We start from the raw sequence: 19771 nt of genomic DNA, 5'->3' as shown, positions 1-19771 counted from the left end.
GATATATTTGTGGGTCTCTGAAGCAAGACCCGTAATGAGCTTGTGTGGCTGGGCCGGAGGAGGTCTGTGGGTGCTGCTCCCACCTACCTGACTTTCAGTGGTTCACTTTCCCAGGAAACTTGGTCCCAAGTTGCTGGGGTCCGGCCAGAGGCACAGCGGCAGTTCTGGGTGTCAGGAAGCCCGAGGGCACCGTGGGCTGCTGGTCCCCCCCTCCCCGCGGGTCCAGGCAGACCTGCTGGTGGCACCGCCCTCCCTCCCTCTTTCCGGGGGGTGCCGGGTCTGCAGCAGGCTTGGAGCAGCCCGCGGCTTCCTCCTCTCGAGGCTACGTGTGCGGCTCTGGGCAATCCAGGAGCCAAGGGCCGTGCAAGGCGGGGCCGGCCCACCTCTGCAGCCTGCAGCAGCCAGACCCCAGACTGGGGGCCAACAGGCAGAAGTGCCCGCAGGGTTGCTCCAATGTGGCTGCTCCCTGTCTCGTCACGGGCCACTGCCCGAGTGCTCAGGGGCCACCTGCACCGACCACGTGTCCCCCAACTCAGTGCCTGCCGCCACCTTGGCTTCCCTCTGCCCCCCCTGTGCGGGGCTCTGCCCTGCCGTCCAGCACAGTGCTCAGGCCGTCTCGTCCCCTCTGCCTCCTGCATGTGTCCTGCCTCCCAGCACAGTACTCAGGCCATCTCGTCCCCTCTGCCCGCCGCGTGTGCCCTGCCTCCCAGCACAGTGCTCAGGCCATCTCGTCCCCTCTGCCTCCTGCATGTGTCCTGCATCCCAGCACAGTGCTCAGGCCATCTCGTCCCCTCTGCCCGCTGCGTGTGCCCTGCCTCCCAGCACAGTGCTCAGGCCGTCTCGTCCCCTCTGCCCGCCGCGTGTGCCCTGCCTCCCAGCACAGTGCTCAGGCCGTCTCGTCCCCTCTGCCCGCCGCGTGTGCCCTGCCTCCCAGCACAGTGCTCAGGCCGTCTCGTCCCCTCTGCCCGCCATGTGGGGCGTCCAGGGATCTCACGCCTCGGGGGCTGCCCCCCCTTCCACTCCCTCGTCCTGGACGCTGTGTGGCACCTGCCTGTCCCTGGAGGCTCCTGCTCTGCGGACCCCGGGCAGCCCCCTCCCTCTCCCACAGCCCCCTCCTCCGAGCCCCTCCTTCCCCGAGTGCCCTTCTCAAGGAGACACCAGCCAGGACCCTGGGGACCGTCTTGGCTCCCGTCACCACTGGGCCGACACCCCAGGAGCCTGGCCCACGGCCCACGGGGAGAGACCAGGCCCCAGGCCCAGGTGAGCGGCCCCCATGCCCTCCTGCCTCCTGGTGCCCCTTGGTACCCCGCGCCCCGGCCGTGGTGGTGCCGGGTGAGTGTGCCCCTGCCAGGCTCCTGGCTGGCGCAGATGCCCCTTCAAGTGCAGGGCTGCGAGCACTGGGACGCCCTGGGGACCAGCTCCCCTGGGGATGCCGCCTGAGCTTCCTGCCCCGCCCCCCGTCTGTCCGCATGTCAGTGCCAGCTCTGCACACTCCCGAGCCTATTCCTGGGGTCAGACCCCACACTCGAGTCACAGGAGCTGCAGAGCCGCTGGCCAGGAGCGGTGAGACCGTCCACACGTCCCCTGGGCTGATGGCCTGCAGCCCCTCCAGGGAGGAGAACTGTCAGTTCTGATTCGGGTTTTGGTGGGTCACACCCGGCGATGCTCAGGGGCTCCTCCTGGCTCTGCACTCGGGAATTACTCCTGGAGGGGCTCGGGGGCCCACATGGGATGCCAGAGCCAGAACCCGGTCGGCTGTGTTCAAGGCAAACGCGCTACCCATTGCACTGCCGATCCAGCCCCAAGAGAACCATCGGTTTCAAGACCAGGCACCTGCACAGACCACCCGCCCCTCAGGTGGGCTCAGCAGGGCAGCTGCCCGCCCCAAGTCCGTGACGCTGCCAGCGCTGTGCAGAGACCTCCGTGTCCACCCGGGAAGGCCAGTCTCACAGGGCCCCGGGAGGGACACCCACCTAGAGTTAAACCGCCAACACCTGCTATTTCCGTCAGCAGATGCTGAGGCTGGATGAGCCTGTGTCTGGGTGTCACATGTCTCGGTGTCACCCGTGTGCGTGTGGCCCTCACAGGTGGTTAAATCCTAATGACGGAGCGGAGGCCATGTGTAGAGGTCATGTGTAGAGCCAACACATGGCCTCTCTCCTTCGGGGGTTTAATGTGTAAGAAGATACTGTTTTTCTAAGGGATCTTCGTGATATGCCTTTAAAAAGAGTTGCCTGGTTATTTGCTGTGTGGGACGGGATGGTTTTGGGAAACTTTGACTTCCAAATCTGCCTTAGGAGAACAATTCCCCCACCTCATTCCCCGCGCTGTAGGTAGTGAGAAGAGACGGGATGTAAGTGTGAGAAGAATGGCGCAGTCTTTTTATACAACTTTGAGAGTTGAGATTTACTCGATCTTTTCTTCAGAAGAGTAATGCACCTCACTTCTCTTTTGTCTTGAGAATAATGCCTCATTGTTACGAAAATAACATGTGCTCTCCCTTTTAAAACCCCAGCATAAGCCGAGCACAGGAAGAGAGGGGCTGGAATCCACTCAGGAGGAGCAGGGCGCGGAGGGGGGTGGCCAGGAGGAGCAGGGCGGGGAGGGGGGTGGCCAGGAGGAGCAGGGCGGGGAGGGGGGTGGCCAGGAGGAGCAGGGTGGGGAAGGGGGTGGCCAGGAGGAGCAGGGCGGGGAGGGGGTGGCCAGGAGGAGCAGGGCGGGGAGGGGGGTGGCCAGCAGAGGGGCTGGAATCCACCTGCAGGAGGAGCAGGGCAGGGAGGGGGATGGCCAGGAGGAGCAGGGCGGGGAGGGGGGTGGCCAGGAGGAGCAGGGCGGGGAGGGGGGTGGCCAGGAGGAGCAGGGCGGGGAGGGGGGTGGCCAGGAGGAGCAGGGCGGGGAGGGGGGTGGCCAGGAGGAGCAGGGCGGGCGGGGACTCAGCTCCTGTGCCGGGGCCTTGGCAGGGTGCGCGGATCATGTTAAGAATTTAGTAAAAATCGAGTATTTCTTGGGCACGATGGGCCCCAAAGGCTGTGGAACTGGTTGCTGTGAAGAGCCAGAACCAAGCGGGAGGGCTGGGAGTCCGGGTGCCTCTGTGCCGGCAGCCGGGGTGGCGTGGAGAGACCCTGGGGGCCCTGTCTCAGCTTCCGTCTGGGCAGCAGGCCACAGCGGCGCTGGTCCCCACGGGCCTGGCCTGCAGCCGTCCCAGGTCTCAGAGACCCCCTGCAGCCAGCGAGAGGCCGGCCTCAGCCTCTGCAGAGCGCGGGCCAGCCTCCCCGGCCAGCCCAGTGCCCGGCCCCGGTCTCCAGGCAGGGCAGGAAAGGACCCAAGACCCCCAGCAGGACCCCCATGTGCCTAGAGGGCGCAGATGGATGGGACAGGGGTCCTCTTCCAAGGGGTAACATCCTCCGGCTCTCGGGGAAGGGCCACTCCCCGCGCCTGCCCCCGCTCTGTGCCCAGCGGTCACTCCTGGTGGTGCTTGGAGTGGTGTGGGGGATCGGACCCGGGCCAGCTGTGTTTGCACCTGCCCACGTGGCCTCCCTGACCCCAGGCTGCCCGCCGGCACTGGATATGGTGCCTGGTGGGTCACTCCACTCATCTGGAGAGCACCGAGCCCGCCAACAGCAGGAACACCCTGTCGGCCACCAGACTCCACTTCCCTTTGGTCTGAAGTCTGCACCTGCCCTGACATCAGACACTGCCCTTCTGTTGGCTGATGCTTGCGTGAGAGTTTCTCTGTCTTTTTACTTTCAGTCTGCCTCTATCAGATTATCTGATCATGTTTGATACTTGAAATGTTTCTTATAGATGCTATGGAGCTGAATTGTGTTTCAGTCTACTCCAGAAATAACTGCTTTCTCTGTGTGTGTGTGTGTGCGTGTGTGTGTGTCCACACCTGGTGGTACTCAGGGGTTACTCCTAGCTCTGTGCTCAAGAATCACTCTTGGTGGTGTTCAGGGCACCGAATGGGACATAGGAGATTAAACCCGGGTGATCACATGCAAAGCAGGTGCCCTCCCCGCTGCGCTATCTTTCTAGCCGCAGTAACTGCTGTTTTATTTAGTATATGTAGCCCTTTAGAAGAAAAGCTTGCAGAGGCATCTGTTGTCTGATTATGAGGTGATCGCCGTTAGAGCTTTAAATCATGTACATCTGCCTAAGCTTATTCTCTCAATAGCAGCGGAAACCCTGAGTGGCCAGATACCCACCCCTGCCCCTCTCCCCACCCCCTTCCCCCACTGCCTCTGAAGGAGCACTTGCCATGGGAGGGGCACACAACAATCTTGTATGAGAAAACCGCATCAACGCCGAGAATGCTGTGGAGAAGGCAGCGGTGGCCGAGGAGTGAGGAGACAACGGCCTGAGCAGGCTGTGGGCCCCCCGACCCGGCCGTGGGCTGAGCTCAGGGCCAGAGGCAGAAGCAGGGTGCGACCAAGCTCTGTGCCGGGAACAGGACTCGAAACCCGCCTACTCCCACCACTCCGCCTTGCTCTCTGGGGTCCCGGCTGCCCGTCGCTGCCCGGGCCTGGCTGCCTTTGCGGCCCCCCTCCTGTTCCCTCCCCCCGTTACTGCCCGGGCTGGCCACCATGGCTCTGCATCTCTCTCTGGAAGACCCTTTCCGACTGCTCTACCTCGGGAAATGCCACCTCAGAGCCCCACCCGGAATGCAGCTACCTTCATCAGCGCCTCCGCCGAGAGCTCCTTGGCGTCCCTGTGACCCAGCCCTTCCCTCTTGCTTCCCGCGGGCCACTGAGGCTCTGGCTGGACTGAGTGCGGGACCTCGGTCCTGACCGCTGCCCTGCAGCGGAGGATGGCCGGAGCAAACGCTCTCGGAGCTGGCCTGGCTGTGGACTCGCCGTGGCTGGTGTGGGCGCTCACCGGGACCTGAGGGCGGCATTCCCCCTTGGTGGCAGCAGCGGGCAGTGGGCAGGACTAAGGCCAGGCCGTCCCGCTGCCCACACAGCACCCTGCCTCCACCCCGACCCCTCTCAGGCCCCGGAGACGCCCCCAGCCCGTCCTCTGAGGCTTCCAGCTGGTGCGTGACCCTCTTTCCTGAGGGACTCCAGTTCCCCCCAACATGTCACCTCGCTAGGGGAGAAATGGTGGGGCAGGTCTCGGGATTCAATAGCCCCAGAACCCCCGAGCAGAGCAGCCGCCCCAAGCAGCCGCCCGGAGCAGCCGCCTTGTAGGTGAGCCGTGCTTCCAGCTCCAGATGGAGAGGCTTGGGCACCCACGCCCGGGAGCACAGCAACAATGGATCCGGCACTTGGCAGCGTGTGCTGATGTGCAGACTGCAAGGCAGGGAGCAGAGCGACAGAAGGAGCACTTCTGTGGGCTTGGAATCTATCATTCTTTCTCGTGCAACTCGCTTCCGCGGCAAGCCAGCCCCCTGATACTCTATTTTAACTTTGTGAGAAGAATAGGCTCCAGCCTGTCTTCCTTTGCCCTTGCGGCTTTCTCTTACTGAGGAGGACTGTTAAGGGAGAAGAGGCATTTCGCACAGGAAAGGTTTAGAAAGGGGGCTTGGCTTTGTGCACTGGACGTCAGAAGACCACATTCTAGAGAGTGACGGGGGTGCACATCGTCCCCTCAGGCTCGCGCTGCTGCGTGGGTGGCCTGTGGAGGCCAGGAAGGGGCCTCCCTGCAGTGGGGAGCAGTGCCCAGGCTGTCTCCAGAGGACCGGGCAGCTTGCGTGAGCACCTGTGGGCCGGCGTCCCTGCCCTCAGGTGCTGAGACGGGGAAGCTCGCCCGGTCCCGAGAGCAGATGATGAGCCAGCGGCCTGGCCCGCACCCGAGGGTGGCTGCTTCTCGCCTTCCTGCCCATCAGTGGTTCCTGCCCTCTGTGAGGGTTCACATCTCTGAACGACTCCAGCCACGGTTGTTCATTAGCTCCCTGAAGTGAGGCTCTATTTGAACTCAAACTCCGAAATGACAGCTGTTTACTCGAGTGTTTATGAACCGTTTTCCCGTGAACTTAGCGGGGAGACTCCTGCTCATCAGACTGCTGCTCTCACGGGGGGCGCAGGTGCGGTGCACGTAAGCAGAGCCGGGGACAGCCCTGGTGGCCCGAACATCACTGATGGCCCCACTCTCCTGAGCATGAACTACGCCACCAGCCTCGGGGTCCCCAGTGGCAACTCCCAGCCTCCCGAGCACCGCCGGGTACAGGCCCGAGACCCAGCCCTCACCAGCCGGAGCCAAGCAAACGCAGAGCTTGTCCACCGACCCGAGAAGCAGCAGGAACCCCACACACAGCACAAACCCCAACGTGACCCTTCAACCGAGGCCTCAGGTGACAGCCTCCATCCCGCCCCTCATCCTGGGGGCCCCAAGTTCTCCCTGCACACTCGCCTCCCCTGGCACTTCCATAAGGACCTTCCAAAGGCAAAACCATCAGCATCTTCCTCCGTTTAGAGATAAAATTTTTTTTAAAAATCCATTTTCAAACCACCAGTGAGGGTCCCCCAGCAGACACGGTGTGGAGGCCTCTGAACTAAAGACCGAGTTTCTGTGTCTGTTCTTCACACCGAGGCTGGGTGATTTGCTGCGTGGATTCTGGTGGGCGTTCCCACAGGAACTGATTCTCTCCGCCCTGCTCTGCGGCGCTCCACGGCTGGGTCTGTGCTGGTCAGTTTACAGACAGCCGGAGCGTCACCTCGCTCTGCAGGGCAGCCTCCCCAGGCAGCTGGTCCTTGAGTCACACGCGGCATCAATGACGTCCCTTCGCTGGAGAGAAACGGTGACGGAGCTGAGCAGACCAGCAGGGCTGCTCCCGGCACCCCGGGCTCTGTCCTCCAGGAAGGTGCGGTGAAGGCTGGCCGCCAACAGCTTCAGGGTTCCTTTTCCAAACCACACGTGTTCAGGGTGTGTCCGATGGCGAAGTCCAGCTGGAGGGGAGACAGCATGCCCCGAGTTGGTCTCAGGTGGTGGGATGACTCAGGAGACAGTGCTGAGAACGGGGCCTCAGACCCGCCGCAGTCTCTGCTCCTTCCCTGCAGGTGGCCGAGCCCGAGGGTGACCTGAGATGCAGACGCAGCCCGCTCTCTCCATGACCCCGTCTGTGTGACCCAGCATCCCATATGGTTCCCTGAGTACTGCCAGGAGTGATTCCTGAGTGCATCGCCAGGTGTGATGCAAAAAAAAAAAAAAAATACAATGTGGCCAGTGGCAGGTCTCAGCGTCCTGACCCCACAGCCCAGCGAGCCCCTCTGAGCCCCCGGCCCCATTAGCATTCAGGAAGGCTGGTGCAGCAGAGTCCACTCACTCTGCCCTGAGCACAGGGGTATAAGTATCTTTTGAAATTTAAGTTTCCATGTCTTCTGGACGAATAGCTCGGGCTGCACTGCTGTGCCCTGCGGAGGCTTTAGCTTTCGTTTCTGAAGCACTCGCTCTCCGCTTTCCTCGCTGGCCATGTGCTCTGCCTCTGTTCCCGGGCAGCACGCCCGGACTCAGCTCGCGGACACACGCCTTTCCCTTCTCCCGGGGCTGAGGAGTTCTCATTCTGCTTCTCATCTTTACTGCCCTACTGAAGGGAGTTTCTCACCAGTGTCCTCACCAGGTAGCTGCCTTAAAATCTGCAGTTTCCTGACTGGGCTGCACTTTGTTGAGGTAAATGAGTTCCTTAGAGTCTGGGTTTCAGCTCCTTGTCCGTGTCTGGTGTCCAGTACCTCCTCCCCGTCTGCAGCTGCCTGTTGGTTCTTGCAGTGATGCTTTCTCTGCATGAGAGCACTGACTTACTTTCACTCTTGTTTCTTTTGCTGTTGGAGTCTCGAAGACATTACGTCATATCGTCCTTATGTATGTGTATATACATATTACATATACAAAGCTCCAGGAAGCACGTGGCTGTGAATAGCCTAGTTCTCCCTCTTGGAGAACCTGGCAAGGTACCGAGAGCATCCTGCCCACACGGCAGAGCCTGGCAAGCTCCCTGTGGCATATTTGATATGCCAAAAACAGTAACAATAATGGGTCTCATTCCCCTGACCCTGAAAGAGCCTCCAATGCGGCACCGTTGGGAAGGATGATTAAAGAGAGGCTTCTAAAATCCCAGGGCTAGGACGAATGGAGATGTTACTGGGCCCACTTGAGCAAATCGATGAACAACAGGATGACAGTGATACAGTGATATACATATAGGTACATGTATAAAACTAAAGCACGCCAAGGGGCGTGTGCACTCGCGGGCTCTCCGAGTGGCTCTGTCTCACCACCCACGTTCGGTGCTCTGGAACCGCTATGTGTGCTGTCGGTCAAGGGCAGGCGACGGAAGGAAGAAGGCCAAACTGGTTGCTCGATCAGTTTATTTCATTCTCTCTCTCTGCTTCTCTCCCGGCTCTGGATCTCTCTCAGGATCTCTGGATCTGGCCCCCCAACCCACTCTTACAGCCTAGTTAAATCCCCCAAGAATGAGGGGGTTGGGGTGTACCCATAGGTGTGGTCACTATCAATAGGGTAAGGTTCCTTTCCCTCAGGGGATGCTTCTCCTAGGACTTAATTCTCTTTCAGCAGGAGGATCCACCCAAGGGTGGAGTCCCGTGAGTGTGTTTCTCCTCTCCTCATCCAGCAAACATATAAGCATTCATAATATTGATCATTTTGCATGGACACAATAAGAAATGCATTAAAGCTTATAGAATTGCTCTCCTGGGGCCATCTCGATCTCAGACTACAGTGCTCAGGCCAGATCAGTCTTTCCTATCCCTAGCAGGGACCTAGTCTTGTCATTACTTTTGGATCATGACAGTATTTGTCTATGATCAAGCTCTTAACTTATAGTTAAGAATTAGGCACTTTGGCCAGGCCCATCTTGATGACAGGGTAGCACATAACTCATTGCTTGCCCTGGATCCTTCCCGTCCCTCATCGGGACCCTGCTTTTGGGGTGCTAGGAACTGATGGCAACTGAGGCTTAAGTGGAGAAAGCAGATGCCCAGGAATGAATAATATTCAAAGACAATTAAGTCCCAAGTAACAAAAGCATAATATTGTCTTCTTGTGTCTATACAAAAAGGACATTGCTTTAAAGTAAATTATTCAAAAGGCATAAGGAGAGGAAGGCAACATTAACTTATAATATAAGTTCAGTATCCTAGGAAGGTCTGACTTTACAAATTAGCAGAGTCAGATTAGGGGGAGAAGCTCTTAACTCTTTTTGGGGGAAGAGAGCATAGAGAAGTGATTACAGCTAAACAAAGGGATGGGAGAGATTTGGGAACACCTTGATGGGTAAGACTGGGATAAGCCTAAACTCTGGGAAAAACCGGGACAAGCTCCTCATGGTAAGGGGGGAGAGGACAAAGTAATGTAATCCTACAGGTACACATATATTGATTTTAGGTCTTATACCCAGGATTCAAACTCAGATTTACTGGAGACATTCCTTTTCCCACTGTATGTCCATGGCTCCTTATTGTAAATTAACTGTCTTTCCGTGTGGGGAGTTATTTCCTGTTTTCATTCTAATACTGCACTGCTTCAATACAGAATTGCCTGAAAATTGCCACTGAGACTCTGACAGAGATTGTGTGTATCGGTAACATGGCTCTTTTCTCCGTGCTGTTTGCCCAACCCATGAATACAGGCACTGCCATTTCTTTGTGTTCTTTTCTTTTATCCTTATAATTTTAAAACAATGTCTTGGTGTTTAAAAGATCTTTTGCCTCCTTGATTTACTTATAGGTGTTTTTCTCATTTGGGTAAGATCAACCCTGAGATTTGGTTCACCATTTCTCTTTCCTCTGATTCAATGTTTGCATATAGAAATGAAAGTTTTTGTACATTGATTTTGCATATTACTTTACTATCTTCACTTTATTATTTCCAGCAATTTTACAGTGGCATCTCTAGGGTTTTCTATGGATACTACATAGTTGCAAATAGTGTTGGCTTTTACTTCCTTCCCAGTCTGGATTGCCTCAGTTCTTCTTGCCTAGCTGCCTTGGCGAGCACATCTGAACATATCTTGAGCAGTAGGAGCAAGACCAGGCAACTTGATTTGTGAAGATCTTACAGGAAAAGCTTCCATGTTTTCGCCATTGAGAGTGACTGCTGATCCTAACGTTTATGCATGTGTGATACATGATGTGCATGGCTTGATATGTATGCTGATTTATCATATACACCCCTTATTGTGCTGAGGCATATTCCTTCTGTTATGAACTTTTAAGTTTTATCTTAGGGTATCAAATCTTATCAAATTCGAATCAGATTCTTTTGATGAGAGCTTTCCCTGGGGAGTTTTCGTCTGTGCTTTCAGAGACGAAAACTCCCTATTTCAGGCATCTATTATTTGGGGGGGTGGGGGGAGTTTGATTCCATTTTCTACTCCCATTTGTTACTGTTTTTTTTCTCCTGACAACTGGCTTCGTATTTCTTTTTCGTGTTCCTTTAGGTGTCAGGTTCAATAGTTTCTTTGGGTCCCGTTTCCCCGAGCTTCCCTCTCTGAGACTGAGCCTGCCGGCGGTGAGCTCACTGGAGCCAGCGTTTTGTTCCGTTCTCCCTCCCATCAGCATCTCAGTGTGGCACGTGGCTTAGACCAGGAGATGGTGGAGAGTCTCTGCCCCCAGGTTCCTTTATCCCAGCCATATTCTGTTGTTTGGCGCATACTTTCTGTATTTCCTCTTCTCTTTTGTTTACTCCGTCAGACCCCCTTTTGTGTATCTTTGGTTTCTGAAAAGATTTCTCATTCTCACAAACATTTATTCTTGGTAAACAGTCTTAGAGGGAGGTTTCCAAATTACAAAATAAAATTCCATCAATATTCCACTGACATTTTTATTAAAAGTATCTGGAATTAGTAAGCTAAAATAGTCTTACTGGGGCTTTCCATCGGAGACCATGTTCCTTTAGTCTATTTATCCATAACATTTGTTATCCCAGCATTTTTCTTACAGGTCCACACATATAATTATATATATAATTATATGTGTGGACCTGTGAGAAAATATTTTTATATTTTATAATTCTCTTATTACTGTCAATAGGTAATTGCATCTGATCTCTTAATGTTTACCTAGAATTTAACCATCCCATTAAACTTCAGCATTATTTTATTTCCCCACTGTATGTCCATGGCTCCTTATTGTAAATTAACTGTCTTTATTTACAAATAAAGAAAATAAATAAAATAAAATAAACACAATGCAAACTTCAGGTTTGCCTCTCTAACTTTCCTAATATTTTCAAGTGTAAACCACAATTTTGTGTCTTCATGCTCAGTATCTTTAGGCGTATATTCCTCTTCCTGGATTTTGCCCAGCCTGGACTGGGGGCTCAATATTAAGTAACAGCGTTCAACTCGGTATTTCCGCTCATCTGTAGGGTAAGCCCCGCTTCAGAAAGGACTCTTCGTTGCCCTCCCTCTGAGCGTGGCTTCTCTGGGTCTCAGAATCAAATCTCCCAGGTGCAGCATGAATGTCCAAAACAATTGCAGATGAACAATTGCCTATTTCCGAGGAGCTTCCCCCAGAGCTGCAACTCGCCCTGCGGCAGACCTCCTGTGTGACAGTGCTCATTAATCCGAGGCCCTCTTTCCCACTCCATGTCCTCAAAGAGCTGGAGAATTCTTTTCACTCAAGTTCTGTCAGAGCCGTCCCTGAACTTCTGTCTCCATTCCTGCTTCTCCCGACCTAGGGAAATGTTCTAACTCAAAAAACACAAGTCATTTGGGGAAGTCTTTTAAATTTACAGATACATAAATGAATGTGGATAAAATTGTCAAGATTTTAAGATTTTGCTCCAAGATGTACAATGTACTGTATACTTCTAGTTCTTATGGAAGTCAGAAGTTTTTACATGAACTTTTTTATAACCAGTAAAACTACACCTAGATTAGCTTCATATGACAGTATTATTCCATTAAAACTAACATACATAAAGATGTATATGCTGCCAGGGCTGGAGTGTTAGCACAGTGGGTAGGGTGTTTGCCTTGCACCTGGTCAACCCGAGTTCCATTCCCAGCATCCCACATGGTCCCCCAGCACTGCCAGTAGTAGTTCCTGAGTGCAGAGCCAGGAGTAATCCCTATGCATCACTGGGTGTGACCTGAAAAGCAAATATATATATATATATATATGCTGCCTATGTAACGTTTTCACTCCTATAACCTCCAAAGAATACCATCCCTTTGAATCAGGCTGTGTACCATAATTCTTAACGCTGAGGCATTTTGTGCAATTCCAGCACAACCAGACTTCAAACTTAGCTCAACTCAGGCACTCTGCGATTCTCAAATGCCAATTTTAATGAGCTGTCATCTGATAACTCACTAGAGCTTGTTTTTTATTTGAAGATAAGGGTAGCATGGGGGAGTCTTAGAAATCTGCATTATGCAGATGCATAAAAGAAGAGCAAAACATTCTTTATCAGATTTGCTTTGATATGAATCGGTGATGCCAGCTGGCACACATGCAGATGTGGTTCCCTTGTGCGGTGCTGGTCAAGTTCTCTGAGTTGGACGGACGACCCCAGACTCCAGGGCTCTGTCTGACCAGCTACTTCTCTCTGACTTGTGCTTCCTTTGTAAACTGTTTATCTTTTTCCTCTGTCTTCTGTAAGCTGGCACTGCTTCTGTGTACTGTGTCAGAGAGAAAACTTCGGGACTGTTTGCTGCTCCTCCTCCTTCCTCTGTGGGAAGGGAGGGGCATGCCAACTCTCCAGGCCCTGCTGTCCACAGTCCAGGGTGGCCATGGCAATGGTCTGCTTAAAGAAGGTCTCAGTCCATTTTTTAAAAAGTTTTTATTTTATAAGGTAGTTCACAATACTTGATTACATTTAATATCCAAACACCATCCCACCACCATTACACCTTCCCACCACCATATTTGGGATGTTTCCATCCCAAGCCCCAATCCCTGTCCCAAAGCACAACCAAAATAATATATTTTGTATTGTTATGAAAAACTGCTGAAAATGCTACAAAAAAAGTATCCATAGAGGAAACAGTGTGAAGATTGTTCTATTTTGGCAGGGGCCATTGAGACATTCTTTAGGATATCACTAAATGTTAAAGGTTGAGTGATGTGAACTTTAGTATATATATCTGAAAATATGTACATATGCATATATATATACATATATATATATATATATTTCCCTCCATGAGTGGTTGCCTACTATTTGAACCTCATCAAATGTAGTGTGGTGCTCTTGGAGTAGGGAGTGTCTTATGATGTGTTGTGCAGCCACATTTGTGGCCACGTGGTCCAGGAATACGTTCACTGGAACGTGAGGCTCAGCCTGGGGTGTGGGGAGCCGCCTTGAGCTTGGCAGCGGTTGGGTTCTGGAGGTTGCCGGCTGCCGGGGCTGGGTCCCTTGGGGCGGGGAGGGGTCTCACCCGCCCCCCTCTGGGGCGCCCTGAGTGAAACAGCCTGGCTCGGGGTCTGGTGGCATGGCTAAGGTGGGCGTCATGCTGCTCCTTTCGGGAGAAAAGTTCCAGACTCAGGCCATTTGACTTGAAATAGAAACAAAGTTTTTACTTGGATAACAGTTTTTCAAGATCAAAGTTTTCAACTTCCAAAGCTTCAGTTTTGGACAGCGAGGTCCCCGGAGCTGCGACTCTGCTCGGCTGTGCCCGGGGGCCTCTCGTGGGCCAGACCCGAGCTGCTGCCCTGAGCGCGGCGGGAACTACAGCCCTTGCTCTATTCCCTGGGCGCCAATATAGAATGTCATGATATTGAAAACCCATTTTAGATGCGGCCCTTTCAGGAATCAGCGCCAGGGACCCTGGCCCCTACATCTACACTTGAACGTTGTTTTACTTTGTTGCTTTGTGTCTTTCTCACCCAATTTCAGGGGTGAGGGTGGGAGGAGGGGGTCTTTGAGCAGAGCCTGGGAAGCTCCGCCTGGTGTAGAACAAGCTCCTCACCCCAGGGTGACCAAACATGGAAACTCAGACTGTGCCCACCGCCTCCCCATCCTGGCTCTGGCCTAGCAGGGCGGGGAAGGACAGAGTCCCCGGCCCAGCAGAGGGGCAGCTGGACTCTGGCCACCTCCGTGTGGCCCAGCTGGCCCCAAGGGCCAGTTCCCAGGTCCAGGCAGAGGCGAAGAGAATCCAAGAGCTGCTGGGGAAGCCCCAGCCCCCACATGCCCGCCACTGAGCCCAGGCCCGGGCACCAGCTGCAGGACAGCGTGGCCTCACGCAGCTCCTGCCCAGGGCCAGTGGGGTGGGGCCGTGTCAGCCTCGTGGGCCCAGAAATGAGCAGCTCACTGGTTCCTGGCCTGAGCATGGGACAGCGTGCTTCCATACCCGGGCATGCTCCTGGACACGCTTGTTGCTGTGGCTCAGGCCGCAGGTCTGCCCTGAACCCACCCCATCTTGCTGCGCTACGTACCCAGGTCAGGGGCGGCATCCAGCGCTGTGCTTCTCCCTCTGACTTCTCAACTTCACAATTTTTGGGGGGCTGAGGCAGTACACAAGGCAGTGCTCTAGACGTTCTCCTGTTCTGTGCTCGGGGATCACCTAGGGCAGTGCTCAGGAAACCCTACATGGTACTGGGGGTTAAACTGAGGTTGGCTGTGCCTTCCCCCCTGTACCATCTCTCTGGCGCAACTTAGCAATTTTTTTTTCTTTTTGGGTCACACCCGGCGATGCACAAGGCGCTGCACTCAGAAATTACTCATGGCGGTGCTCAGGGAACCATATGGGATGCTGGGAATCGAACCTGGGTCGGCTGCATGCAAGGCAAATGCCCTACCCATTGTGCTATCAGTCAAGACCCCCAATTTAGCAAATTGTAAAAAGCTAAACTCAACAAGAAACAGAAATATAGCCATCCAGGGGCTGGAGCAACAGTCCAGTGGCACTTGCCTTGCACGCAACCAACTCGGGTTGGCCTCGGGCACCGTTTGGTCTCCCGAGCCCCGCCAGGAGTGATCCTTGAGCACAGAGGAGTAAGCACCTCTTGGTACGCCCCTCCCCACAAAATGTTCATGTTGCAAACATCTCACCTTCTATGCCATATCTGCCGTTGCCCAGGCATATGTTGTGTTGAACTTCCGTTTAGAAGGTTCCAGACCAGCCTCACCTTGGCCTTGGGTCTGACCTGGAGAACAGCAGCACTTTACCAGCGGAGTTCAGGGTTTCCAGGGCCCCGGGTCTGTGTCCGCTGGGAGGGCAGCTGGGCTGCTGGCGCCCCTTCACCTCTCTGTTCTCGTCCCCAGCGTTCCGGAGGGGCCATCCCGCTGTGTGCGTTCCAGGGAACTGTGTCTCTCCACACGCCGACCGGGAAGACCCTCTCCCTCTCCACCTATGAGGTGAGCACCGAGGGGCAAACCATCAGCCCGGCCTCCCAGAAGACGGAAGTGTACCGGTCTAAAAGCGTGGGCCACGACCCCGGCGCCAAGGACTCGCCCCCCGCCGTGGCGGACACCAGCGTGAAGATACACTTGGAGGTGCTGGAGATCTGTGAGAACGAAGCCGCGCTGGACACCGTGTCCATCGTCAGCAACATCAGCCAGTCCTCGGCGCAGGTCCGCTCGCCCTCCCTGCGCTACTCACGGAGAGAAAACAGGTTCGTGTCCTGCGACCTGGGGGAGAGCGCCTCCTACTCGCTCTTCCTGCCCACGAGCTGCCCCGACCGCGGCCTCAGCATCTCCATCCCCGACACGGTGGAGGCGCATCGGCAGAACAGCGGGCGGCAGCACGGGGAGGGGGAGGGCTACCAGGAGGAGATCCAGCTGCTGAACCAGGCCTACCGCAGGAGGGAGCAGGGCGGCCAGGACACCGCAACCCCGTCCTGAGGCTGCTGGGTGCTCGTGGCTCCCTGGACTCGCTGACCCCCTCTCACCACAGCGAGGACGCGGTGAACACACAAGTGCTGTTGGTGGCTTGTGAGGGGTCAGTATTATCACGTGGGGGAGAAGTGTCTCTCACTGGACTTCCCAGAACCTTCCTGAGTCGGACTGGCCTGGTGTGTCCACCTGTTTCTGCTTCAGAGCCAGCAGACACTCGCTGTGCGCTGTGAGGGGCTGTCCTGGGCACAGGCCCCTCCTGGCCATGCTGGCCAAAGGGTGGGGGCTGCTGAAAAAGGGGAGCCCCGGGCTGCTCCAGAAGCACCAGGCTCCTCCGCCCAGCAGACCGGGCAGCAACTCCCCACTGACGCCTGGGAAGGACACACGTGTGTAGACAGCAACCACTTCCCACTCTCAGCCACGCATGCCCTGGGCAGAGCAGCGCTGCTCCCCTCTTGATGCCGATGGGGTGCTTTCTCTCTCTGAAAAACCTGGTCTGCAACAAATGTCATGTGCTTCAAGTTAGTCGTCCTAACCCCAGTGCGGTTGGCAACGGTTGTAAACGGACACTCCAGCCTTTCTAGGTTCTGTTCATTCGGATGAAAATTGAGGAAAACGCCACAGAATGAGCTTATGTCAGGTGCCCCCAACAACAGTAACAAAAGTCTGGTTGCAGCAGAGGAAAAAGCAAAATCAAACTGTGCTGATTCTAAAAGTATGTTTCAAAAGCCTCAGCTCTGCCCGACTTTCTGTACCATTCTGGGAGCATGGAACCAATACACGTTAGGGGCTTCCAGTTTCTTTTCCAGAGATGCATTGTCCAAGCAGAATTCGAAACATGTTCTTTCAAATGGGCTGTGATGAGAAAAGGCGGGAATGCAGAAAAGGCAGGTTCTTGGGGATGCATCTCAAGCTTTCCCTCAAATTGAGTTATTTGGGTTATTCTGTAAACACGCATTAAATGTATTTTTAAGGTTATTTTGAGTGGTCTTTAATTCTGCTTCCCGCCCCTAATACGGTCCACCCTAACACACAGAGACACACACACACACCCCAGCCCTAGTACAAAGCCCTGAGGTGGCCCTGCCCTCCTGTCACTTGGGTCGTGCAAGGTGTGGTGATGGCCCTAGGGAAAGGGGACAGCGTGGGACTCTGACTTAATAAGAGGAGCATGTTGTGGGTGACCTAAGTAAATGACCTACTTCTTCCACGTGTCTCCTGGGGCCTGTCCGGGTTCCTGTCAGAAGCCAGGCTGGGAGACAGGGACAGGACTTCTGTGTTCTGGAGTCGGGTTCCTGGCCGCCCACCTGCCCGGGACTGCAGCTTCCCGCGCTGGACACGGCACATGGACCCGATGGGGATGGGGGTACCGCTGGGGATGGGGACTCGGACGGCTGGGCGGCCCCATGTCATAGAGGAAGGGCTGGGAGGGACCAGATATGGGGGGGGGGGAGCCTGTGACACGCCCTAATTTGAATATGTGATGATTGGTTGTTCGACAGGTCTAATTTGCATGACAGAGGCACAATAATGCCCATATTAGGGCATGTGTGATCTGATTGGCCATCTCTAGACCTTGTTCCATAAGACAGTGTCTTAGGAACCCATATAAGGGCATGTGCCACCTGACTGGCTGTCCCACAATCACCTCATGCTCTCATTTGCATATGTGAATAGATTGGTCGGTCACCTTAGCACCCATATAAGGGCGTGTGCAACCTGATTGGTTGCCCCACAATCGCCTCATGCCCTCATTTGCATATGCGAACTGATTGGTTGTTCCAATCGGGTGGTCTCATAGTATGGACCCAATCAAAGAGCAGAAACAACCAAGGGGCCGGGCATGGGAGGTATATAAACCCAGGTGCCGGCGTAGCCGCCCCTGCCGCTTCCTCACTGCTTGCTGACCTGCCGCTACCCGTTTGCCTGCAGCAATAGACATCTTCAGCTGCTGAACTAAAGAGCTGCGAGTGATCAGCGAGATGATCTTCGGCGCGGGCACGAGAGCCCAGTGCACATGGTGATGGCTGTCACACTGCGGCACGCAGCCCACTCACAGGGCCGTGCTGCCTGACTCCGCATTGCTCTGAGCGCCTTGGCGCACTGAGGCTGTGGGACACACAGTCAGATGCAGGCCCTGTCGCCTCCAGGCCAGCACTGAGGCGGCAGGGGTCTTTCCCATGGGTGAGATCTCTGCTTCAACACACAGGAGTGCGTGGAGACCCGCTCACTGCAGAAACGAGCCCAGTGCTCACAACAGGAAGCCAAGATGCCCAAAGGATGGCAGGAAGAGCTGTAGGTGTGCCAGGAGGGCATCTCCAGTCCCTGAGCACCTGTTCTGCAGACCTTGGCACACCCTTCCCAGGAGCATGCTGTCACTGTTCCAGAAGATGCCTCTGGGGAAACTTGCGTGCCCGCCGCTAAGCAGCAACACTGGAAACTACCATGGCTTCTTATAGACCAGCCTCCAGTTTCCTGTGCCCCAGCACCCAGCGTGTTGCTCGGTGGCATGAGGCATGCACAGGTGGGAGTGCAGCGAGGCACAGCTGAGGAAGCAGACGGATTGTGCGGTCCCACCAGGTGTGTGACTTGCTCGGCAGGAGAGCAGCAAGAGTGCTCACACCCATCTGGGTGTGAGCTGGAGGCGGAAGACGTCTACATGAAGGCAGCATCCACAGCAGCTCCCTGTCCAGGCGGCCGCTGCTTTCCACCTCACGAGTTCAGCCATGACTGACAAGGATGCATCCAGCCCAGCAGAGCTGAGGCGTGTGTGAATGGCACAGCCGTGGCCCCCAGAAGACAGGTGTATCCGGCATACTGCTCCCCTCCCCCAGGGCTGTGTCCTTCCAAAGTCCTGTCCCCGTGGCCACTTACCCACTTTCCTCCCGGGTAGGGAGGCATTCTTGGGAAGGATGTGGGGGTGACGCCCCAGCAAGCCCACCCCTCAACTGCCTCTCCGAAGCCAAACCTGTACATCTGTCCATTGGAGGCCCCGAGTCTCTTCTCTGCAGGTCCCACTCCATGCCCAGGAGGCCTCTGTTTCGAAAAGACAAATCTCCCCTCTCGCCCTTCTGAACTAAGCTGTTGCTCGGGGTTGGGGGCAAGGAGAAAGAGCAATGCCAGATCCCGGAGCAGGGCTGCCATCGTGGGGACTACCATCAGGCGGGTCAGGAGTCCCCCTGGCTACACCGCAGATCCTGGCAACTGGGAACCCAGTTCAAGGGGTACAGGTGTGACAGTGGGAACAGATGTCTAGTCCAGCATGGGATCTGCAGAAGAGCTGAGCCAGCCTTCCCCGGGCCCAGAGCCACTGAGCCAGCAGGGACAAGTGTCCTGAGCCAGGACACCGTCAGGCCCCACACTGGAGAGTTGCTATTTCCAACCAAGGGAGGAAGAAGCACAAGGAACACATTTTTCTCCAGACTTCCCCAAAGTGACATCCGTTCTAAAGCAACAACTTGGGCACTCCAGTGTGACTTTATGCTGCAGAAGGGGTGGGGGGACTCGTGTTCACGTTGGAGGACTCTGCACAGCCTCCTGCTCCTGGGCCAGCATGCAGACGGTGTGGGATGAGGGTGCTGCTGCACACACATGACCTGAACTCACCTTCACGGGCTCAAGTAGGGGGCAGGAGGGGGTGCTCACACTGGGTGCGCTTCCTCGTGCAGTCCATGGCTGGCTGCACCCCTGCATTCCTGGGCCTGGACGCTCGGCCTCCAGAGGGAGCAACAGAGTCTGACCTCCTACCACTTTGGGTGCCACTGGTGCTGCCCGAGGCCCCTGCAGGCCCTCCAGGTAGAAGCCCCGCTCTAGGAGGGACACGCTGTGCGTGGGACACAGTCCCAAGGGCCAGAGGTGACAGTGGGAACTGAATCTGCTAACCCCAACTGAGCAAGCTCGAGGATCCGTGGAGGCTGGCGTTGCCCCTGCCCCCACCCGTGCCAGCAGGCTGAGGCCACCACAGCCACCCCCACAGCTTCCGCCTGGCTTCTCATGGTTCCGGGGAATGGGCAGCTTTGTGGGGAGTGCATTCACGGTG

The 19771-nt window shown here is 55.5% G+C and overlaps 1 protein-coding gene across 1 annotated transcript in view; it reads left to right on the top strand.

Annotated features, from left to right (window-relative positions):
- Positions 1–16710, top strand: part of GPR149 (G protein-coupled receptor 149) — a 31027-nt gene extending 14317 nt beyond the window's left edge. Inside the window, exon 4 of the mRNA XM_055128000.1 lies at positions 15163–16710. Within this exon, the coding sequence (XP_054983975.1) occupies positions 15163–15741 (579 nt within the window). The 3' untranslated portion in view covers positions 15742–16710. The remainder of the gene's footprint in view (positions 1–15162) is intronic.
- The last annotated feature ends 3061 nt before the right edge of the window (positions 16711–19771 follow it).

Source organism: Sorex araneus, chromosome 2 (genome assembly GCF_027595985.1).
Source record: "Sorex araneus isolate mSorAra2 chromosome 2, mSorAra2.pri, whole genome shotgun sequence".
NCBI classification, from domain to species: Eukaryota; Metazoa; Chordata; class Mammalia; order Eulipotyphla; family Soricidae; genus Sorex; species Sorex araneus.
Note: the sequence above shows the minus strand (reverse complement) of the source record. Positions and strands in the feature narration are given on the sequence as shown.